The sequence below is a fragment of the Anolis carolinensis genome, chromosome 5 (genome assembly GCF_035594765.1).
Source record: "Anolis carolinensis isolate JA03-04 chromosome 5, rAnoCar3.1.pri, whole genome shotgun sequence".
NCBI classification, from domain to species: domain Eukaryota; kingdom Metazoa; phylum Chordata; class Lepidosauria; order Squamata; family Dactyloidae; genus Anolis; species Anolis carolinensis.
In genome coordinates, this window is record NC_085845.1 from 6,877,793 (window position 1) to 6,902,876 (window position 25,084).

At 42.2% G+C, this 25,084-nt stretch overlaps 1 protein-coding gene across 1 annotated transcript in view; it reads left to right on the forward strand.

Moving 5' to 3' along the window:
• dnaaf9 (dynein axonemal assembly factor 9) overlaps positions 1-24,433 on the forward strand; it is a 132,195-nt gene extending 107,762 nt beyond the window's left edge. The window contains exons 31-37 of the mRNA XM_003225467.4: positions 1,979-2,065; positions 10,756-10,862; positions 11,488-11,562; positions 13,126-13,331; positions 14,522-14,587; positions 14,994-15,087; positions 16,555-24,433. Coding sequence (XP_003225515.1) covers positions 1,979-2,065; positions 10,756-10,862; positions 11,488-11,562; positions 13,126-13,331; positions 14,522-14,587; positions 14,994-15,087; positions 16,555-16,667 — 748 coding nt within the window. The 3' untranslated portion in view covers positions 16,668-24,433. The remainder of the gene's footprint in view (positions 1-1,978; positions 2,066-10,755; positions 10,863-11,487; positions 11,563-13,125; positions 13,332-14,521; positions 14,588-14,993; positions 15,088-16,554) is intronic.
• The last annotated feature ends 651 nt before the right edge of the window (positions 24,434-25,084 follow it).

Consider the following 25,084-nt stretch of genomic DNA (forward strand, 5'->3'; position numbering starts at 1 on the left):
TCTCTCACTTCCTGTTGCCTTCACTTCTGTTCTTAACTAGGGATGTTTCCGACTTACAAAGTTTCCCAAGTGAATTCTCCCCATCAGCCTGATAAAGTGGCTAGACTCCGCTATCTCTCTTTTGTAGAAAAAATTCTTTTAAAAAATGTGGGGTCTTGATGAAATCTTGATGAAAGGTTCTTAGGCTTTGTGAGCCTTGTCTGTCTCCAGAATTTAGAAAACTTAGAAGCCAAAACAGAGAGCATCTTGCAATTGGGAATGGGTGAACTATGACATTTCAATTCAGATACATGTCCCATTTCATGTATGTATTTTTATTAGCAACATTTATATCCCGCCCTTCTCACCCCGAAGGGGACTCAGGGCGACTTACAAGTATATGTACATCCAATATATTATATTATTGGCATAGCACAATATAAGCATTACATATTACTATATTGTACTATACCACTATGCTGCAATATTATTTGCAATATTACATGTAATATATAAAATACAATTATGATAGTGTATTATTATTATATTGTATTATATTATATTATTATCAATCTTATATGTACAGTAGAGTCTCACTTATCCATGATAAATGGGCCAGCAGAACCTTGGATAAGCGAAAACGTTGGATAATAAGGAAGGTTGTAGTGGAGGCTCCTTCTTTGGAGGCTTTTAAGCAGAGGCTGGATGGCCATCTGTCGGGGGTGCTTTGAATGCGATTTCCTGCTTCTTAGCGGGGGGTTGGACTGGATGGCCCATGAGGTCTCTTCCAACTCTACTATTCTATGATTCTATGATTCTATTCTAGGGATTAAGAAAAAAAGCCTATTAAACATAAAATTACATTATGATTTTACAAATTAAGTACCAAAACATCATGTTTTACAACAAATGGACAGAAAAAGCAGTTCAATACACAGTAATGTTGTGTAGTAATTACTGTATTTACGAATTTAGCACCAAAACATTGCAACATTTATTACAAAAACATTGACTACTAAAAGGCAGACTGCCTTGGATAATACAGAACATTGGATAAGTGAAACTCTACTGTATATACAATATATTATATTATTAGTATAGCATAATATTTGTATTATATATTATTATATTGTTATATTGACATAGGAGACATGGTGGAATGATGTCTTCCTGGGCCCCCTTCTTCACTCTGTGTATTTAATATATGTGTTTTACACAATGCTTTATGATGATGTGTTTTAACTACAGTAGAGTCTCACTTATCCAAGCTAAACGGGCCGGCAGAAGCTTGGATAAGCGAATATCTTGGATAATAAGGAGGGCTTAAGGAAAAGCCTATTAAACATCAAATTAGGTTATGATTTTACAAATTAAGCACCAAAACTTCATGTTATACAACAAATTTGACAGAAAAAGTAGTTCAATATGCAGTAATGTTATGTTGTAATTACTGTATTTACAAATTTAGCACCAAAATATCACGATATACTGAAAACATTGACTACAAAAATGGCTTGGATTATCCAGAGGCTTGGATAAGCGAGGCTTGGATTAGTGAGACTCTACTGTATGTTGTGCCCTGCCTCCAGCCACGAGGAGAAACATCATCATCATCATCATCATCATCACTATTCATGGATAATTTTTCGAGAATCATAGAATCCTAGATTTGGAAGATACCAGTCCAACCCCCTGCCAAGAAGCAGGAAAATCACATTCAAAGCACCCCTGACATATTTTTTTTTGTGTTGCAAACTGGACTACAAAATTCTGGAAAAAGTACAGGTTGACATTTACAAGTGCATTTTTGTTTGTTTTCAAGCCGAATTTATTCGGTTTGTACATAAATTTGGACCTGACCTGACCCATTTTTCTTGCAAATAACATTAAATGGCAAGCCAGAAAGCTTGTAATAAAAAGAAGGAAGCAGGCTTAAATGTAACAATTATCTTTGGAGCAACACGAAAATAAACCAAACATTTCACTCCTTCCCTTCTAGGAATGAAGACATTGAGCTCATTCTCTCCGAAAGCAGTTTCTCAAGCCCGCAGATGCTGACAACTCGCTACTTAACATTTCCTGGTTGGTATGTATCTCTTTTTGGCAAAGCCTTCAAGGAAGGACATTTTAAAATAAATGTTACGATGCAGTATTAGATATATTTATCCCTACATCGAATCCCTGCAGTTAAATCACTCACTCGGTTAATGAAATATAGAGATTAGCTTCTTTGAGAAACCCAGTCAGTTCTTTTATTTTATTTGAACATTAAAAAAAGCCATCCCTTATGGATGCCATGGTTGTATAAGAGAAGCAATAAAATATAATAATCAAGGCAATTGAGTTTATGTAATTGTATAATTTGTTTTGCTGAATGCCACTGGAAAGGTTTGTGGTTCTTGGAGTTCAGGACAGACAAGAGTGAAATATTTGTGTTTCATGTTTCAGCTGCTGTAGGGGTTTAATATGAGCTCAAACTGTTAGGTAGATTATTTATTTATCTATTGCATTTATATACTGCTTTTCTCACCCCTGGAGGGACTCAAAACGGTTCACACCAAATAAATGGCAAAATTCAGTGCCTCGCATACAATAAAAACAATGCATCACGCATCTAAAAACAATTACATATTACTATAACTTAGATAATTTAAAAACTATCAACCATCAAAACATAAACATGAAACAATTTAACATTGCACAGATCCTGAAGTTGTCAACCGTCTGCTCCATTAATTAATAATTGAATGCTTGTTTGCATAACTAAGTGTTTAGTTGTTTTCTAATTCACTGTTAGATAGAAATACATTGACTGTAACCCCACTGTGCATTACAGGTTGGAAAATACAGTTCTAATGGACATGTGGTTACACATCCACTGAAAGGTTAAGTAAGTGATGATGTGGAACTGGAGAGACAGGCTAAAGAAGCTGAGTCAGACTATGTGACAGGCATGACGAGAATTATATCATTCACTGTTGTCCCTGTTTGTTAGCGAGAAGCAATGGGTATATGTGGGTAGCAAGCATGCGCGCTGTCTCTTGCCATGATTCTCGTTTCTCACTATACATCTGTTGCTGATATCTGTCTTGAGTATATCTCTGTAGATTCCAATAGGACATCAGGAGATCATTATTATTATTTTGTGTCAAAAGCATTGCATAATAAATAAATTAAAAAGTGGTGAAATAAAGGAAATCACAAGCAGCTAAATAGTTTTAGACCAAAACCTGGCAACAGTGACTGCATTGTGTTGTCGAAGGCTTTCATGGCCGGGATCACAGGGTTGTTGTATGTCTTTCGGGAAAGACATACTGGATTGTCCGCAGCTTTGAACAACTCCTCCTCCGTACATGAGGCAGGACATTGTAGGCAAGCATCCATATGCGGAGTTGTTTGTTCTGCTCCGCAGTCACACAAGGTGGAGGATTCCTCCAGGTAGTGTCACCTTGCCAAGTTGTCTTTTGATCTGCCCACTCTGCTTCCGAGTCTGTTCAGGGACTTCCAAGTTGCCCATTCCTGGTTTGCCCCTGGAGGAAGGAAGACCCTCATGGGAGGCCATCCAGTTGGAATTGCCTGGTTTGGCTGCCCAGAGGGACATCCCTGCTGCTGCTGGGGGAACATCCAGAGGAGTGGTGGTTCTCATGAAGCCCTTCCTTGATTTGAGTCTACTGGGAGGAGGCTGATAGCCATGCAGTGGGTGGCTTTCACAATGTTCAACCTTATTTTTCTCGCAGTTAGCAGCAACTTCCCGTCGCACGTCAGGAGGGGCAATGCCAGCTAACTTGTAGAGTTTATCAACAGGTGTAGGTTTAAGGCATCCCGTGATGATTCTGCATGTTTCGTTCAGTGCTATGTCCACCTGCTTTGCATGGGCAGACTTGTGCCAAACAGGACAGGCATACTCTGCAGTTGAGAAAGACAAGGCCAGGGCTGATGTTCTTATTACTTGTGGGTCTGCTCCCCATGCGCTGCCAGTCAGTTTCCGCAGGATGTTATTGCGTGCAGCTACTTTGTGCTTGGTGTTCATGCAGTGTTTCTTATATGTTAGTGTTCGATCTAAGGTGACACCAAGGTATTTAGAGTGGAAACAGTGTTCGAGCTCTTGGCCTTCCCAAGTAACTTTCAATTTCCTGTTGGCTTCACAGTTACGTAGGTGGAAAGCACACACTTGTGTCTTGGAAGGGTTAGACTTCACATGGTTATCTTTGTAGTAGCTGGAGAGGTCTTTCAAGGCATTAGTGAGATCAGGAGATCATAAAGTACCTAAAACAACATGTCAAGATTAAAAGCCCCCACTGAATTTTGAATGAAAACCAGAATCAAAGTGTTTTGTTAAACAGTGAGCAGCACATGGTCAGGCTGTGCAAGTAGAAACACTGCTGACTACTGATAAGGACTCTGCAATGTTTGGGTTGATTTTTATAGCTTGCCTTTGAGACAATCAGTCCAGTGCACAGCGTAGGGAGGGCGTGATTGAGGAAGGAGAAAACTATAAATCACTCACATATCCTGTGGTTTTTCCGACATAAACTGCAATAATTCTACAGTGTGAATGAGTATAGCCTTGAGTCTAGAGTATATATGTCAAGGACAGAACGCCACAGGATCAAAGATAACAGAGTTTATTGGATTTACAGAACTCAAAATGCCCGTAAAAGACAAGGGCAAGGCAACTTTAGCCTTTAAAAACAAAAAGGGGCAAGAAAAACGTTCAAAAGATAAACCGGATTAAACCGGAGTTTAATCCGGGTAAAATCAAAACAGCTTGCTTCAGCCTGGGGATAAACAAACAGAAGCTGGGAAACAAAGAGTTCAAAAGAATGCAACTAATTGGCAGCAGATGCCTCTCTGCTGCCAGCACTATATTTTGAGTAACTAGGAGTCACTCCTTCACACAGCAAGGCAAATTTCCAATACAAACTCAGCAGCCAAGGATTGAAGCAATAGCGTAGTCCCAGTTCGTTCCGAAGGTCGAGAGGCAGAATCAGACGTTTGCAGTTTTCCAAGTCCAATAGGAGAAAGCGAGCCCGTAGTCAGTTTTCAGTCCGTAAATCCAGAGTAGCAGATGGCGTCCGTCAAGAAGACGACGGAAGGTCAAAGGTATCAGCACACGAAAACACACCAGTCTTCAGGAAAGCGTCCCACACAGATCCCAAGCGTTCGTCCAGATTACCTTGCCCAACGCAATTTGCAATTGCTCCCAAGCCTCATTTTATGCCAGTTAAAAATCCTCATCACTATCAGCTGCCCTCCTTAACCCGGGCGTTTCCTCATCACTTTCCTCATCAGAGCTGGAACACCTCTGACTACGCCCCACAGCATCCCCAGCTGTGGATCCCGTCCCATCCCTCCAGCTTGTCCATGGGTCTAATCCTGAAGGTCCCCATTCATCTTCCATCCCATTATTGCCAGTGGCACCCAACTCCTCCCTTACCCGAGTCCAATCCATCTCATCCTCTTCCGAGCTAACCAGCTCTTCCTCCATTCTCTCCGTGAACCCCTTAAAAGACTCTTCGTCAGATGGTTCTGCAAAGATATCTCGCAGCCTCTTTCTTTCTCGCTCCTCGAGAGTATCTGACTCTCGAGGAGTCTTACGTCCACGTCTGCCAGAAGCAGAGCCATGAGGCTCAATCATAACACTATCCCCTCTCACAAAGGCCTCCTCCCCCGAAGGTGGAGAGGTGGCAGTGATATCCTCCGCTATAGCATTACGACGACTGGAGGTATCCAATTTCAACAGCGAACGATGGAACACTGGATGGACCTTTAAACTAGACGGTAAACGCAAACGAAACGCAACGGAAGAAATCTTTTTAACTATAGGAAAGGGACCCAAATACCGAGGCGCAAACTTTCCCCCAGCCTGTTTAATATGCTTGGAAGACAACCACACCAAATCCCCTTCTTCCAACTCCTCCCCTGCCTGCCTGCGGCGATCGGCCTGAGTCTTTTGCGTTGCCTTAGCTTCCAACAGTAAGCGACGGGCAACATCATGCAACGCAGCCATTTCCGAGGAGCGGTACACAGGGTCAGAAGAGACCACATTGGTCGATGGCGCCACACCTCCCCGTGGGTGAAAACCATAAGTCAGTTCAAATGGCGTATGCTGACTAGACGTGTGCACCGCATTGTTGTAAGCAAACTCCGCCACCGGTAGCCACTTCACCCAAGCAGTGGGTTGATCTAAACAAAAACAACGTAAATATTGCTCTAAGAGCCCATTAATCCGTTCCGACTGACCATCCGTTTGCGGATGAAACGCTGAAGAGACGTTTAACTTAGTACCTAAGCACTCATGGAAGTGTTTCCAAAAGCGTGACACAAATTGTGGAGCCCTATCCGAAATAATCACCTCAGGAGCTCCGTGCAAACGGTAGATGTGCTTAGTAAACAATAAGGCCAACGTAGGGGCCGCCGGAATGGTCGAACAAGGAATAAAATGAGCCAGCTTGCTAAATAAATCCACCACCACCCAAATACAAGTATAACCCCCAGACTTAGGCAAATCTGAAATGAAATCCATGGAAATGATTTGCCATGGCCTCTCAGGAACAGGTAGAGACGACAACAACCCTCTAGGGCGCCCAACAGGCGTCTTACTCTGCTGGCAAACAGCGCAGCTGTCACAAAAGCGCAGAATGTCTTGCCGCATCTTTGGCCACCAGTAGCTCCTGGTAATGAGCTGCACGGTCTTGAATCTGCCAAAGTGCCCAGCCATGGGTTCATCATGGTGGGCTCTAATTACCTCTAACCTGAGGGCCCCCACTGGTACATAGACCTGCCCCCTGCGTACCAATACTCCGTCTTGGTCTTGTAGGTGAGGCAGTATTGTACGGTTACCTGCTGACAACAGCATGAGTTGTTCCTGAGTCCACACATCTTCTCTTTGAGCCTCAATGATCTGGTCATGTAACCCGGGCTCATTATCTACAACACATAGAGAGGCAGTAGGCAAGATGGTTTGACATACTACCTGCTCATTGGTCTTAAACTCCGGCTTGCGGGACAAGGCATCGGCCCGCAAGTTTGCCTTCCCTTCCACAAATTGCACCTTGAAGTTAAACCTGGAGAAAAACAAAGCCCATCGGATTTGACGCTGGTTTAACTTTTTAGCTGTTTGCAAGTGCTCCAAATTCTTATGATCAGACCTGACCACGATTTGGTGTCGCGCCCCTTCTAGCCAGTGCCGCCACACCTCAAACGCCACCTTAATCGCCAACAACTCCTTCTCCCATATGGTATAGTTCTGCTCAAATGGTGTTAGTTGCCGCGAATAAAATCCACAGGGACGCAAGGTCCCTGAAGAATCTTTCTGAGACAATACAGCCCCCAACGCGTAGCTAGAAGCGTCCGCTTCTACCACGAACGGTTTGTCTACATCAGGGTGTGTTAGTATGTTGTCTGATTGAAAGCTAGATTTTAGTTGCAAAAACGCGTCGTGAGCTTCCCGCCCCCACACAAATGGCTGTTTCTTACGCAGGAGCTGCGTCAAAGGCACCGTGAGCTTGGCAAAATTCGGGATAAACTCCCGGTAGTAATTAGCGAACCCTAAGAACCTTTGCACATCCTTCTTGGTCTTGAGCTCCTGCCATGAGTTGACGGCGTCAACCTTATGTGGGTCCATTTTAAGTTCCCTACCTGACACTACATGACCTAGGAACTCCACTTCAGGCACATGAAAGACGCACTTGGAAGCCTTGGCGAAGAGCCCATTAGCCCGCAGACGGTGCAGAACCTGCTTGACATGTTGACGATGTTCTTTCTCGTCCTTAGAAAAAATCAAGATATCATCCAAATAAACCACCACAAATTGATCAATTAGGTCCCTAAACACATCGTTTATGAACCTCTGGAAGACCGCGGGCGCATTGCAAAGTCCGAAAGGCATGACTCGGAACTCGTGGCATCCGAAACACGTGTTAAATGCCGTCTTCCATTCATCACCTTCCCGTATGCTGATTAAGTTATACGCCCCCCGCAGGTCAAGTTTGGTAAAGACCTTAGCCCCTTGCACCCTTGATAGCAGTTCCGAGATTAAAGGTAGCGGGTACCTATCCCGAATGGTGTATTTGTTAAGGATACGATAGTCGCAAACCAACCTAAGGTCCCCAGTCTTCTTGGCCACAAAGAATACCGGCGCCGCAGTTGGAGAGCTAGATGGGTGAATAAACCCCTTGGCTAAATTCTCATCTAGGAACTCTCGTAAAGCTTGCCTTTCCGGTACAGTCAAGGCGTACAGCCTTCCCGCTGGCAATCTTGCACCTTCCGCTAGTTTAATGGCGCAATCATACGGCCTATGCGGCGGTAACTTGTCCGCTTCCTTTTTACAGAATACATCAGCGAACTCCCCATACTCATCAGGCACTCCCTCCATATCAGGCTGAGTAGTATTCAGAGTACAACAACCCTGCCTCTTTAAGGTCAGCTTACGTGCCACCCAATCCACTTGTGGATTTACTACGGCTAGCCAATCCATCCCCAAGATCACGTCGTATCTGGGCAAGCTCGTAATATCCCACACAAACGTTCCCGTTACTCCCTGCACTTCCCACATTACTGCTGAGGTCTCATGGTTAACCACCCCAGTCTCCAATAGTCTCCCATCCGCACCTTCCACCCACACGTCGCATGCCTTGCGCACTATAGGAATGCCATGCTTCCTAGCAAACTCAATATCTACGTAAGAGACCGTAGCCCCTGAGTCCAGCAGTGCCAAAGTAGAAACAAGTTCCTTTCCCCCAACAGATGACGTAATGGGTACGAAAACATGCTTCTTCCCCTCAGCTGACTGCTTTAGAAGCCCTAATGCGTTGGACTCACGTCGCACTAGGGCTGGCCTTTTCCCGACAGCTGGGAAGGTTTCACATTACAGTTTTTGGCAAAATGCCCAGCATTCCCACAGCACAAACACAACCCCAGCTGCCTCCTACGATTCTTTTCTTCAGTAGACAGCTTTTTAAAGACCCCAAGCTCCATAGGCTCTTCCCCCATCACCACAGGTGCCTTGGTTACATGCATAAGTGGCGCACACATTGCTTTTGAGTGCTTACGGGACTCGAACCTGGCGTCCAAACGCAGCACTTTAGCTACTAAGGCATCCCAATTTTCAGCCGGCTCCAAGCGTGCCAATTCGTCCTGGAGGTAATCACTTAAACCAGCAGTAAACAAAAGCATGAATGCATTTTCCCCCCAATCCAGCTGGTGACGGTACAAATTAAACTTATTTAAGTAATCCAAAACAGTCCCCTTTCCCTGTTTCAACCGATACATAGCCCACCCAGCATTCTCCGTACGGAGGGGATCCCCAAAAGTGTCAGTTAGAAGCTTCTTGAAATTATTCAAATTGTCTTTGACTGGGTCATTTCCCAAAATCAAATTGGTGGCCCATTGTCCTGCAGGACCAGTCAACAAACTCAAAATAAATGCCACCTTGCTAGTGTCCGTAGGGTAAGCATGAGCACTGAGCTGAGAAAAATAAAGCTCAACTTGTGCCAAAAAAGTTGGCAGTTTGCACCTGGATCCGTCAAAGCGTTCAGGGGTCAAAACATGTCCTTTAACAGCATGGGCTGCTTGACTGACGTTAAAGGCCGCCTGTAATTGGTCAAACTTAGCCTTTAACTCATCCATCGTCTTCCTGACGAGATTTATTACTGCAGTAAACTTTTTTATGGGCGTTGGGCAATCTGTCAAGGACAGAACGCCACAGGATCAAAGATAACAGAGTTTATTGGATTTACAGAACTCAAAATGCCCGTAAAAGACAAGGGCAAGGCAACTTTAGCCTTTAAAAACAAAAAGGGGCAAGAAAAACGTTCAAAAGATAAACCGGATTAAACCGGAGTTTAATCCGGGTAAAATCAAAACAGCTTGCTTCAGCCTGGGGATAAACAAACAGAAGCTGGGAAACAAAGAGTTCAAAAGAATGCAACTAATTGGCAGCAGATGCCTCTCTGCTGCCAGCACTATGTTTTGAGTAACTAGGAGTCACTCCTTCACACAGCAAGGCAAATTTCCAATACAAACTCAGCAGCCAAGGATTGAAGCAATAGCGTAGTCCCAGTTCGTTCCGAAGGTCGAGAGGCAGAATCAGACGTTTGCAGTTTTCCAAGTCCAATAGGAGAAAGCGAGCCCGTAGTCAGTTTTCAGTCCGTAAATCCAGAGTAGCAGATGGCGTCCGTCAAGAAGACGACGGAAGGTCAAAGGTATCAGCACACGAAAACACACCAGTCTTCAGGAAAGCGTCCCACACAGATCCCAAGCGTTCGTCCAGATTACCTTGCCCAACGCAATTTGCAATTGCTCCCAAGCCTCATTTTATGCCAGTTAAAAATCCTCATCACTATCAGCTGCCCTCCTTAACCCGGGCGTTTCCTCATCACTTTCCTCATCAGAGCTGGAACACCTCTGACTACGCCCCACAGCATCCCCAGCTGTGGATCCCGTCCCATCCCTCCAGCTTGTCCATGGGTCTAATCCTGAAGGTCCCCATTCATCTTCCATCCCATTATTGCCAGTGGCACCCAACTCCTCCCTTACCCGAGTCCAATCCATCTCATCCTCTTCCGAGCTAACCAGCTCTTCCTCCATTCTCTCCGTGAACCCCTTAAAAGACTCTTCGTCAGATGGTTCTGCAAAGATATCTCGCAGCCTCTTTCTTTCTCGCTCCTCGAGAGTATCTGACTCTCGAGGAGTCTTACGTCCACGTCTGCCAGAAGCAGAGCCATGAGGCTCAATCATAACAATATACTAAGTATATATTTTTAAATATTCCAGGTACGATGGCAAATTTCGTGCCGGTTCCGTCTATCCTCCGATGGTTCAGATCTGCGTGTGGTTCAACCGCCCTTTGGAGAAGACACGATTCGTGGCCAAATGCAAAGGTAAAAAAGCAATTTCGCAAGCCACATCTACAGACAGCATTGTCTTTCTGAAAATCCCAGCGAAGCACTTTCACAACATTGAGTACTTTCTCATATTTTGGCATACTACTCACATAGTTGAGATCTAAGTCTAAACGCAACATTAATTTATATACACATAGCCTGTAGGTACTTTTGCACACAACAATTTAAATAATTTTGTGCTTCAGACAAAGTTGGTGAATATTGAACCATCCGTAAACAAAGGCATCACTATCTCAGCCACCCAAGTGGACAAGTTATGGATTTTGGAGTATTTTGTGTTTTAGAAATGTGGTTGAGGGACACTCCAACCCAGGCATGGGCAAACTTTGGCCCTCCAGGTGTTTTGGACTTCAACTCCCACAATTCCTAACAGCCGGTAGGCTGTTAGGAATTGTGAAAGTTGAAGTCCAAAGCACCTGGAGGGCCCAAGTTTGCCCATGCCTGCTCCAACCTGTACTACTGCTTGTACAAAAGTAATTCTACAATAAAATGTGCATTATAACTTGACCTTTGAGTTCCTTGCACCCTTGCCGCAATATCTAATGCAGACAGATAGGAATAATTTACTTTTCTCTCTGTGTGTTCTGCATTTTATAAACAGCTCTGAAGTCCTTCAATAAGTCCAGCCCTTTCTCCGGAAACATCTACCACATCTTGGGCAAATTGAAGTTTTCAGGTAATTAATAGATAAGTGCCTGGCTATTCTGCTTTCTAACTTGGAACTTTTCAAACTTTTTGTTTGTCTGTAGAAATGTTTGTTGTCTTCATGAATCGGTTAGATATAATTTATCTCTTGTAATTTTTCCCCTTCCTTAAATAACTTTATGTAATTTGATATTGTCATGGGATTTTATCATTTTCCCTTACTGTGAATTGTAAAGATATACAAAAACGTTTTTAGTTCATGAAGGCTTTTAAAGTACAAGGTTTTAAAGATCAGTTCTGGGGTTGCTGTGGCTTTTGCTACTAATAGGTCTTTAATAGGTTTTAAGGGGTTTTATTGTTTATTTTAATGCCGTTCATATTTAATTCTGTTTTAATGTTCGTATTTTTTTGGTTATTTATTGTATAGTCTTGGTTTTACCATGAGCCTCTTTGAGCCTCTTTTTTTTTAAGAAAGATTAAGCGGAGTAAATAATAATAATAATAATAATAATAATAATAATAATAATAATAATAATATAATTAATATTTAATTCTGTTTTAATGTTTGTATATTATGTTATTATTTTTGGGTTTTAAATTGTATATTATTGGTTTACTGTAAGCCTCTTTTGTAGAAAGGAAAAGCCAGGTGTACATAATAATAATGAATGAATGGATTCAAGTATTTATGTTTTAAGCTTTATATATTGTTTTTACTGAGTAACGCTTACTGTTTTAAATGTGTTATGTTTTATTTATTAAATTTTGTTATTGGCATTGAATTTTGCCAGATTTTGTAAGCCTCCTTGAGTCCCCTCGGGTGAGAAAGGCAGGGCAGAAATGCTGTAAATAAATAAGTAAATAAATAATATTGTATCAGTGTGTTGTCGGAATCACTGGGTTGCTGTGAGTTTTCGAGGCTGTCTGTCCATGTTCCAGAAGCATTCTCTCCTGATGTTTTGCCCACATCTATGGCAGACATCCTCAGAGGTTGTGAGACCTCATGAACACGGACATACAGCCTAGAAAACACACAGCAACCCAAGATTGTATCATATAGTTAAATTTCATAAGTTCTATGTTTTCCATATATATTGTTCTATGACTATAAGGGAACCTGTGTGTGCATATATGAAAAATAGGGGAACCTTTATTAAATAACACTATGTAACACAATCTTTGTTCCTGGGTTATAAATGTCATTTCCTAATTGGCTCTATCATAAAAACATGGGGAAATATTTTTAAACTGCATCCTTCAGCACATTTTGCTCTAGTTTTCCCATAATCGAGTCCCGACGAATTCAACCTAGTTTGTCGCAGCCAGAAAAACAAAGTTTCTGGAATAGAACAACTACTTTCAAAGTAAGGATCGCACAATGAAACAGGAAAACACACTTTCAAATCAGGAACAGAAGATTTTTCAAATTTTGTTACATAGTGTAATCATTGCGGGAAATGTAAGGTGTGTTCTAGTGTTTGTTTGTTTTTCAGTGGGCACTTGTGTGCTAATTGAAAGACAGGTGCTTTTAGAGCTATTTCCATCCTAATAATGCATTGATGCCTATACCTCCTTGCATTTGGTTACACAATAGATTCAGATCGGATGATGGAGGTGTGCCACAACACGCCCGCGAACTCCTTAAGCCTGGCACCTGTTCAGGAAGCCCCGTCTCCTCCCGATTCGAGAAACGACGACCGAGACCATCATAGCGGTCCCCAGGAATGCTTCCTGGTGTTTATTGGCTGCTCCCTCAAAGAAGATGAGATCAAGGATTGGCTCAGGCAGACGGCCAAGCAGGTATGTGTCCCCAACAGAAGTCGTGATAGAATCATAGAGTTGTGTTGTTGGAAGAGGCCTTCAACCTCCTTCTGCCAGGCAGGGAGACACAATCAAAGCACTCCTGAAAGAGGGTCATCCAGCCCAGAATTGCCTCCATCAGATTTGGAAACTGTCTATATCAGGCACGGGCAAACGTTGGCCCTCCGGGTGTTTTGGACTTCAACTCCCACAATTCCTAACAGCCGGAGGGCCAACATTTGCCCGTGCCTGATATAGACAGTTTTGACAGATTTGAATAAATTGGGAGCGAAATCTGCAATACTGATGGGCAGGTAACTTAGAAGCTCAGCTCTGTTTGCAGTTTCCTAAAATAAACGCGAATCGTTGACCCCATTTGCACACAAAAGGATAGGATAACATTTCTTGGGAGGCCTGACATTTTGAAAAGTATTTTTAAAAAATTCATAAACAAGCATTTGAAATACCTCCACAATCTAGAGAATTAGTATTTTGCCCATTCCTCCTATTCTACGAAAATGTCTACCTGGAAGCTTCATCAAGGTAAAAGCTTGTTTGCCTTGCTGGTGATGCACATGATATCCTTTCAAACGTGCGTTTAAGTTGAACTTACTGTATAAAATAACATTTAAACGATCGTAACATTTTATGTTTTGTTTAGGGTTTTGGTTTAATTGGACAGAAGTAGGATTTAGCTTGGATTTGACCCTTTGCACAGTGACATAACTCAGGCCTGTTCCTGGGGCTCTTTGGGGCATGGATTCAAAATGCTGCATTGGATAGACTTCATCACCTCTAGTTTCTTAGATAGGATTATCGTGGTTTTCTATGGGCAAACAGACAGGTAGATGGCATATGTTCTGTATCTCAAAAACTAGAGCTGATAGGGGAAAATTTCCTGCTTCTTAGCAGGGGGTTGGACTGGATGGCCCATGAGGTCTCTTCCAACTCTACTATTCTATGATTCTATGAAAACTCTTGCCATTTTTTGGAATCAAGCGGATCACATATGCCCAGAAACAGGGCTAACATTTGAGGCACCAAAATATGTATTGGGCAGTGAAACTCTTCAAACTGTAAACACAAAGATTTGGAGGGCTGTCTGTACTTAGCTGAAATATTAGTAACGGTTTGACGTATGATGAGGCACCAAATTATTATTTTTTCTGTTCTCTCCATCCCCGACACAGAAACCACAGAGAAAAGTTTTGAAAACCAGGAGCATGCTGACCTCACAGGAAATCAAGAACATTCATGTACGTTTTTAGCCATTTAGTTTGAATTCTTCCTCCTTCCTTCTTCTTCCTTATAGATTCGAGTTGTAATTCCCATTAGATCCAGAAGTTCCAGTGGATGATGGGGAGCATAATCAGCCCTGCGAATCCAGTATTTATATGGGCATATTCCTGCATAGAGATGGTCAACCTATTTGACTGGCAGGAGTAAGATGATGGAAGTGCAGGATAAGATCCATCTTCCCCAGCTTGGATGATTGAAAGCAGGCCCAGATATCCTTAATGTGTGCCATTCAAAAGTTTAGGAAACTTGGAAGTTTTTTATAATTTCCTTCAGAGTAAAAGCTCACAATTCTGCAGCCTTGATAGTTCCACAATCATGAGTTGACCAGAATGTCACAAACAAAGCTATTTATTTTTTGTGTAGGTTAAACGCCACTTAGACCCTCTTCCAGCTGGCTACTTCTATAATGGGATCCAGTATGTGAACTTCTTTGGAGACAAGATGGATTATCACCCACGTATCCTTATCTTTTTTGGAAATGGTTTTATTCTTTTGTAGGGCGGTGTTCATTTTTTCACAATGTTTCATACTGAAACCACAACAATGCATCCTATGACTAACAGCAGTTGGGCATCTGTAGGTAGTTGTCTTAGGGGGGGATGCTGTAATGCATTTATTTTGTCATGGGAGTTTCCCGATCCATCGTCTATAACTTGTACCTATTATTATTATTTATACCCCACTTTTTCTCTTCACAAGGAGACTCAAAGCATCTGAAACTCCCCACTCTGTACATATGTGGTCATGTTCCACATCTATGGGTCAAGATAGATTATAGTTGTTATATATAAGCTGTGCCCAGCCATGTGTTGCTGTGGTGTCATCCTACGTGGGTTTTTGTTTGTGGAGGCAAGTATGAATGTTGTAATTAGTCACCTTGATTAGCACTGAATAGGCTTGCAGTTTCAAAGCATGGTTGTTTCCTGTCTGGAATACCCTTATTTTCAGAGTGTTGTTCTTTATTTACTGTCCAGATTGTAGAGTTTTTTAAATGGTGACTTCCAGGTTTTGTTCATTTTGATGGTTCCCAGGAACCTAATAATAATAATAATAATGATGATGATGATGATGATGATGATGATGACACTGAGGAAAGGGAAGGAAGCCTCACCCTTGGTGCGCAGTGGCCGTTGAAGCCCCATCCACCTGGCTAACGTCATCAAGTTTCCCCGGGGGGGGGGGGGGATTCTGCGCATGTGTGGTTATTAATTTTTGGATTTGGGGGTTTTCTGTAATTTGGGTGTTTTGATTGAAAGACATAGATTGGATGACTATGTTTTTATTGGCCAAATTTGGTGTGATTTGGTCCAGTGGTTTAGTTGTTTACTCCATGGGAATTACACACTATAGGAATGATGCATTTTTGTATCAGTTAGGCATTGTTGTCAATAATAGTAAGGGGACTCAGAACAATAAAAATAATAAAAATGTAGTTCCAAAGCCGGTCAAATGTAGTACATATCAAAATTAGTTTGACATACAATTGGTCCCAGATTTTGCATCCATAGATTCCACCATCAATTACTTGAAAATACAGTCAGTTCTCTGTTGTTAGGAGCACAGAACCCTTGCAAATGTGGAAAAATGGTAGAAGAAAAATGTAAATCTGATAAGACAGCTCTGTATGAATTTCAATGTCCTCCAGAAGGACTCTGCAGTCGCATTCTGTTGGAAGTTGACCATAGGATTGCACTTGAGACATAGAAATTACTAGAGAGATGATCTTGCTAGGATTTTCTATGTGACTCTGTAGTCAACTTCCAGCGCATTGGAAGACTTGCGTATCTACTCAGGATTTCCAATCTTAGGCACTCCTTTGGACTGTATTCAAGAAGGTTCCTAAAATTGGGTCCAGCTTTTCTTTGCCTTGGGGTTGATTACCAGAATCCAGAAGAATTTCTTTTCCTTATTAGCTTTGCATCAGTAATGGACCAATTCATGAATGACTACTTGGAGGAAGCAAACCGTGAGATTGAAAAATACAACAGAGAGTTGGATGAACAGGAGCACCACGACCTCTTCGAACAGAAAATTTAAGTGAAACCCCGCTTCAGTGGTATTAAAAAGGCACAGGACCGTTACATTCTGAACTGTTAATGACCAAGAAAAACTACGTCCTTGCTGGCTTAAAGAAACATTTAGAGGTCTATTTTCAACTGTTTTTTTAAAAAAAAATATTTATGCATGAAAGGTTTTTATCGTTAAAGAAAAAAATCTTATCACCATCCTAGCAGCATTTAAGTGCCACTGTGTTTCCACGTCAGCGGAGTTTTATAATCTTGGGCTTATAAGAGGAAATATGTTGTTACATTTTATATTTCAGTCATGTAGAGAGCTGTACATCCTGTGCTGAGAAGCTGGCCTTGAGGGTGATTCTTCTGATGTCCCACAATTGGCCTTTATTGTGTTAGGAAGTAAGGGGAAATATGTTCATGGCTGTTGTAGACTTGTGTGTTCCCTAAAACAAGAAACAAGGGAAAACGCATCCTCTTGAGAATTATACCTTCCTCACATGATACCTTACTCGTAGCGATGGTCCATAAGGCAAATCACTTGAGAACTACTTGTAGGTAACATGTTGGCTTTGAGGGTGTTCCTAAAGCGAGAAATGGGGGAACACATCTGCTCTTGAGTTCTTCTTAACCAACATGTTGGCTTTGAAGGTGTTCCTAAAGTGAGAAATGGGGGAACACGTCTGCTCTTGAGTTCTTCTTAACCAACATCTAAGCTTTGAAGGTATTCCTAAAGCAAGAAATGGGGGGGACACAACTGTTCTTGAGTTCTTCTTAACCAACATGTAGGGGTTGAAGTTGTTCCTAAAGCGAGAAATGTGGGAACACGTCTGCTCTTGAGCTCTTCTTAACTAACATACAAGCTTTAAAGGTGTTCCTAAAGCGAGAAATGGGGGAACACATCTGCTCTTGAGTTCTTCTTAACCAACATGATGGCTTTGAAGGTGTTCCTAAAGCGAGAAATGGGGGAACACAACTGCTCTTGAGTTCTTCTTAACCAACATGGTGGCTTTGAAGGTGTTCCTAAAGCGAGAAATGGGGGAACACAATTGCTCTTGAGTTCTTCTTAACCAACATGTTGGCTTTGAAAGTGTTCCTAAAGCGAGAAATGGGGGAACACGTCTGCTCTTGAGTTCTTCTCAACCAACATGTTGGCTTTGAAGGTGTTCCTAAAATGAGAAATGGGGGAACACGTCTGCTCTTGAGTTCTTCTCAACCAACATGTTGGCTTTGAAGGTGTTCCTAAAGCGAGAAATGGGGGAACACAACTGCTCTTGAGTTCTTCTTAACCAACATGATGGCTTTGAAGGTGTTCCTAAAGCGAGAAATGGGGGAACACGTCTGCTCTTGAGTTCTTCTCAACCAACATGTTGGCTTTGAAGGTGTTCTTAAAGCGAGAAATGGGGGAACACGTCTGCTCTTGAGGTCTTCTTAACTAGTATGTTGGGTGTGAAGGTGTTCCTAAAGTGAGAAATGGGGGAACACATTTACTCTTGAGCTCTTCTTAACCAGTATGTTGGCTTTGAAGGTATTCCTAAAGCGAGAAATGGGAGAACACATCTGCTCTTGTGTTCTTCTTAACCAACATGTAGGGGTTGAAGGTGTTCCTAAAGCGAGAAATGTGGGAACACATCTGCTCTTGAGTTCTTCTTAACCAACATCTAAGCTTTAAAGGTGTTCCTTAAGCGAGAAATGGGGGAACACATCTGCTCTTGAGTTCTTCTCAACCAACATGTTGGCTTTGAAGGTGTTCCTAAAGCGAGAAATGGGGGAACACGTCTGCTCTTGAGTTCTTCTCAACCAACATGTTGGTTTTGAAGGTGTTCCTAAAGCGAGAAATGGGGGAACACGTCTGCTCTTGAGTTCTTCTCAACCAACATGTCGGCTTTGAAGGTGTTCCTAAAGCGAGAAATGGGGGAACACATCTGCTCTTGAGTTCTTCTCAACCAACATGTTGGCTTTGAAGGTGTTCCTAAAGCGAGAAATGGGGGAACACGTCTGCTCTTGAGTTCTTCTCAACCAACATGTTGGCTTTGAAGGTGTTCCTAAAGCGAGAAATGGGGGAACACGTCTGCTCTTGAGTTCTTCTCAACCAACATGTTGGCTTTGAAGGTGTTCCTAAAGCGAGAAATGGGGGAACACGTCTGCTCTTGAGCTCTTCTTAACCAGAATGTTGGGTTTGAAGGTGTTCCTAAAGTGAGAAATGGGGGACACTTCTGCTCTTGAGTTTTTTTAGCCAACATGTTGTCTTGGAAGGTGTTGCTAAAGTGAGAAGTGGGGGAACACGTCTGCTCTTGAGTTCTTCTTAACCAACATGTTGGCTTTGAAGGTGTTCCTAAAGCGAGAAATGGGGTAACACGTCTGCTCTTGAGCTCTTCTTAACCAGTATGTTGGGTTTGAAGGTGTTCCTAAAGCGAGAAATGGGGGAACACTTCTGCTCTTGAGTTCTTCTCAACCAACATGTTGTCTTGGAAGGTGTTCCTAAAGCGAGAAATGGGGGAACACATCTGCTCTTGAGTTCTTCTCAACCAACATGTTGGCTTTGAAGGTGTTCCTAAAGCGAGAAATGGGGGAACACGTCTGCTCTTGAGTTCTTCTCAACCAACATGTTGGCTTTGAAGGTGTTCCTAAAGCGAGAAATGGGGGAACACATCTGCTCTTGAGCTCTTCTTAACCAGTATGTTGGGTTTGAAGGTGTTCCTAAAGCGAGAAATGGGGGAACACTTCTGTTCTTGAGTTTTTTTAGCCAACATGTTGTCTTGGAAGGTGTTGCTAAAGTGAGAAGTGGGGGAACACGTCTGCTCTTGGGTTCTTCTTAACCAACATGTTGGCTTTAAAAGTGTTCCTAAAGCGAGAAATGGGGGAACACATCTGCTCTTGAGTTGTTCTTAACCAACATGTTGGCTTTGAAGGTGTTCCTAAAGTGATAATTGGGAGAACACATCTGTTCTTGAGAATTATTTGTAACCAACATGATGGTTTGGCATCTTGTTCCTCTTACAAGAAATCTGAGAACATGTGTAAAAGTATATTGTGGTTGACATGTCTAGAACATCATTTTAAAAGGAAGTGTTATACTAATATAAAATATTTCACAAGATGAGCAGAGTTAGATTCCACTTCTTTTTCAAAAATAATGTCTCCCCAGGTTAGGATTCTACATGGTACAGCTTAGTTTTTGAATGTTTTCACGTGGCTCTATAATGCCTGTAATGCTTTTCCTTTAAAAAAAATTAAGGCTAAGTTACTTTATCACTCCATAGGATTCTTAATAGGGTTAAAATTGTTACCTTCGATAGTGTAAGCCAGCTATTTGTAACTTTAAGTAGTTTAAGATTTCTGTGGGGGTCGTAATGCCCATTATTACAGGTAATAGAGCGTCCTTTTGAGGACCGTGGATTTATCTATGCATGGTTGTACCTTAGTTAATTAAAAAATTAATACTGATAGTGCCTGGTAGGAGAAATGTAGCTAGCAATTAATTTTGAAGGAGCAATTGGCGTGCAGGGGTTACGTCAGTTTGGCCATAATGTGGAAATACTAGGAGGCCAAGTTTTAATGTGGCTTCATGTTGTCTTGCCTGATCTTGCTCTGAACATTCTCGAGCAACAACTCAACTGCAAGCTTCTCATCCAGAGGTAGCCTTCTTCAAGAAGGTCCCATAGGAACTTCTGTTGGAAGGAGGACTCTGTGCATATTCAGAATGCTCTTTTTTGGCCAGGGATAGAATATTATCCTTCTAGAAGTAAGACTTGCTAGCTGAGAATAATCCCTGCAGTTGTGCTCATTTCGGAAGGTGGCTGGCAGGCAGCCCATTCCAGCTTGGTGCTTTTGGTTTCGCTTCTTGAAAGTCTAAATTTTCTGCTTATGGTCACCCTCTTGATTTGCGTTAAATCTGAGGGAAACTGATCAATTGCTGACATTTTACCAGGAGCTCCATACGTAGTTCTGGATAGCACTTCGCTCAAAGCACAGTCAAATTCCAAAGAGAATATCTCTCTCAATCAAAGAAGCACTCAAAATTATTTCTGGAGGTATCCAGAAGGGTATAAAATGTCCAAAACTACTAAGGAGATCTATCCAGAGCTCTCTGGAAAGGTAAAATGTCTAAACCTTTTTGGTATGGTCCACCAGGAACATGACCTGTGGCTCCAATTGTTGTGGGTTCCTGGTGGGTCATTCTGAGATATTATGGCTGTTCTTTTTTTCCCAGCCTTTGTGATTTAGTGGAAACCCCGATTGCTCCTTTTCTTAGCGTAGATTGTCTCATGATCTGCAAAAGCCATATATATTTAGGAATAATCGCATTGCTACACAGCACCTAGGAGTTGAGAGAAAGCGGCACTCGGTTTGCCTCCTTTGCCTCAGCTTCTTCGTCGATAGACGAGATAGATTTTAAGTGCAATTGTTATTAAAATAGGTGAAGAGATTGTAGCTTACTTAGCTCTGCAAAGCTCTGATGCCGACAAAAATGGGAACTGCAATCTGCGCAGATTCTGAAAATTAGGCGGAGGAGGGTTGATTAAAGCAAGGTCTTTTTTCAGCCAAAGAAAAATTGCTTGTGTGAAGGTCATATGCCGCTGGGTGCATAATCATGGGCTGCCTCCGCAACTTGCTTTTGTATTATACTGTCTGACAGATACAGTCCTACCAGAACATGCTCTGATTCGAGCGTCACCTTGTGAGACTCAGTGGCTTTCAACACAGATTCGTCATAATTTTTTTTTTTTGCCACTCTGGTCTCACCAGGTTGTGCCGAAAAATGGCCAAAACCTCATCTTGAGTCTCTGCATGGGGATGGTTCTCAGTAGGGCAAAATCTGTCAAGCAGAATGATCCAAAGCAGCCCTTTACTTGGGTCCGACAGCATCTTGAGTCAATTAAGAAGACCATTGTCCTAAACTAACTTGCATGATGGAGTCTGCAGAAGCAACTGCGGAGCTCCACAGTTTCTCAAGGTGTTTCCTGGGGCAGCAAATTGGTCACTCAAAGAGCTGCCACAATTGTGTCCCACGAGGTTCCATGGCCCAAAAGGTTTCTTTTGGAAAAAATGACCAGAACCACATCCATCACGAGCTTCTATATGGGAATGACTCCCAGTAGAGTGAAATCTGCCACGTAGGGTGCTCCAAAGCTGACTTTATCCAGCAACTGCAGGACCATACGCTGTGGTTTCACGTTCACGAGCTCCTTTTTGACTTCCATTTGGAGGGCAGAAGGAGCATCATTGTGGTCCTTGCCAACAGGTTCAGGTCATTGCAGAACATCTTCTCTCTGTTACATAGGCCGGTAGGAAGCATCTTGAGTCAATTAAGAAGACCATCACCCTAAACTAGCTTGGATTGTGGAGTCTTCAGAGCTGCCTGCAAAGCTCACAATCTCCCAAGATGTTTCCTGAGACACCAAATTGGGCGCTCAGATTGCTACCACGAGAGCATGCCCAGGAGGCCCAATGGCCTCCTATGGAAGCCCTTCAGGCTATGAGTTGTAATTCGGCCACGAGACTCAAACACATCCGCCTCAAATCTAGTTTGGTTCCAAAGATGAGCCAGAGTTTTAGCAGAGTGCTGTAGCCAAGGCATGGTAGAGAGAATTATATGCTGTACTGCATGCTAAGTGAGAATAATAACCATGTTATATACTATGAAGGCCTTTCACCATCTTGGTACATCTTCAACGTATTCTATTTTGGTATAGACCGTTCTTTTCATTACCTCAACTGTGCTAATGTTGAACTGTGATTTTCTGTTCTTCTTCTTTTTTTTTAATCTGAATGGGAATGGGGGGCAGGAGGGGAATAAAATAGCCAAAATATTGAAACTGTGACAGTAGGATCCTGTTCAAGACATATTAGTAGTGCCTTGTCTCTGGCGCCATCGAGAAGGCGACAAAATTTGTGCCGGCGGATGGCGCCATGGTTCCTAACGCTTGCACCCTCTTTTGAAGGGAGGAAACCATTTTGGTGAAAGGACTCTTCTTTTAGCGAAGAATATTTAGCACACATGGTTAAGTTCTGTTTTTGTTGTGTCTTTTAATAATAATAATAAACTCTTTGAGGACTAAAAGAAAATGGAGAAATACTTGATCTTGTCAGTTTTTTGGAGACAATTGCCGATTTAATTTAGGAATTGCTTCAATGAACTGGCAGCATTTTTATAAGTGGGTAGGCGGGTGGGGAGGGTCTACTTCCTTTTTTACAAGAAGGGGGAAACTTACATTGCTGATAATAAATATCTAGTTTTGAAAATTTTAAGCTACTGTAAAAGCTCAAGAAAAGCACCGTTTCTAGCTGCAGATATTCCAAATCAGAAGTGCCATTAACACTGTTCTTCTCACTGTTGTCGTGGGGCGAAAACGGCAACAGTGCCAAGAATGGGGCCTCCCGTGTCTTTTGCGGAAGCGCCCAAAAGGAGTCCTCAAGGGGTTTTCTGTGCTTGCTGACCTTCCCATTAGCAGCCTGTGTGGTTTCGTATCACCTGAGAATGAGTGTGGTCAGAAGTCGCTGAAGTTATATGGTGGGGTGGGAGGGGGGAGGGAGGGAATTAAGGGGTGATGATAAACTTCAGAAAGAACACTAGCAACCCAAAATCGTGCTATTTGGACTGATGTTCAGCCAACATGGGTGGTTCCATATTCTCTTGGACCTAGCTCAGCTTACTGCGTTGACACCAAATCCAAGGAGTTGAGTTGGTGACTTATGGCAGGCTCCATTGCCACCAAATCCAACAAATTGAGTTGGTGACTCATGGAACGCTCCATCGAACAGGTTGAGTTGGCTTCTCATGGAGGGCTCCATTGATACCAAACCCAACAAAGTGAGTTGGTGACTCATTGAGAGTTCCATTGATACCATATCTAACAAGTTGAGTTGGTTATTCATGGAGTTCTGCATGGAACAAGTTGAGTTGGTTACTCATGGAGTGCTCTATAGACACCAAATCCAACAAAGTGAGTTGGTGACTTGTGGAGAGCTCCATTGACACAAATCCAACCAGTTGAGTTGGTGACCCATGGAGGCCTCCATGTTGTCATGTAACATCTAGTTCCGCCATCAGCTCAGGATGTGGGGCACAAGGGTCTTCTACAACTCCCAAGTTATGGAAGAGAACACCCTTCAATGTTTTATGCTTTGGGGTTAATTTTCCCTACAGTGTCCCTATAGAATGCCTGTGGTGGCAGTTTAGATTAGCGTGTGGTTGGTTCAGTGTTCTCTATGTACTTTTTCTTCTCAGATTCTTGTTTTTCTGAATTTTGCACAGCGAATAAGCTCTGGAATACCATCGGGTGTCCTTGAAAGGGAAAATCGTAACTAGCATAGAGTGAGGAGAAAAAAAAACGTAAACTGTGAGTTGTTAGAAGCTGCGTTGCTAAATCTAAGTTTTAGATGGTTAAAAGTGTACCTCAGAAAACTAGTAAGAAATTGCTTTGTCCTTTACCCGGTTGTGAAAGGCTCACGTAACCGTTTCTTTTTTTTGTTCTTTAACCAGGTGCCAAAATTAATTTTTTTCCTACTAGTTTTCAACATGTTCATCTTTGGGCAACGTTCTGTAAAATGTGTTATTTTTTACAAACTCTACTGTAACTTCAGTTAAACTGAAATGTGTGATTGAAGCTTTTTTGCTTATTTGTATTTATTACACTACTTGATTCAGTAAATATATAAAAGTACCTTTCCCTTTATTTTTGTATTATTTTACACATTTATACCTGCTGTTTGTGATTATTATTTTTTACACCTGTAACTTGGATGCAATTCTAAAAACCAATAAATTATATCCATCTGTTGACTTTCTTCCAGGTTTTTGTTTTGTATGTACAACTTGGGTCTCTGCAGGTTGGTCCCTTGGCTTCCATCATCCCGTTCTCCACTGCTTTCAAGTCTGGCTTCATTACTTTTCCCAGTTTGTAGTTCCTATGACTTACTGGTTTGGCACACTGGATGGGAAACCCGCGAGGAAGAGGCTGTACTTGATGGTTGTGTTCAGAAAAAGAAGGAAAACCTGAGAGTAAATGCAATTGACAAGGCAAAGCTAAGATAATTTTATACAATATTAACTAGCATTGATCCAGGTTTGCATCTTCTTTATGGCTCTTTTTCTTCCTCTGTTTCACACTCTCATACACCTTGTCCGTTTCTCTTTTCTCCCTTTCTTTTGTCTTCTTCTCTTGCTTTCTTTCATGGATCTTCTCTCCTATTCATTCATTCCTTCCTTCCTTAATTCTCCTTCCCATCCTTTACTTCTTTCTTTTTTTTATCTCCCTTTCTCTTCCCTTATTTTTTTCTTGTTCTTTTCTCCCCTTCCCTTCTCTTCCCTTTCTTTCACTTCTTCTTGTCTCAGCCCCATTCGTACCGTGTTTCCCCGAAAATAAGAGTGTTTTATATTAATTTTTGCTCCCAAAGATGCGCTAGGTCTTATTTTCAGGGGATGCCTTATTTTTCCAT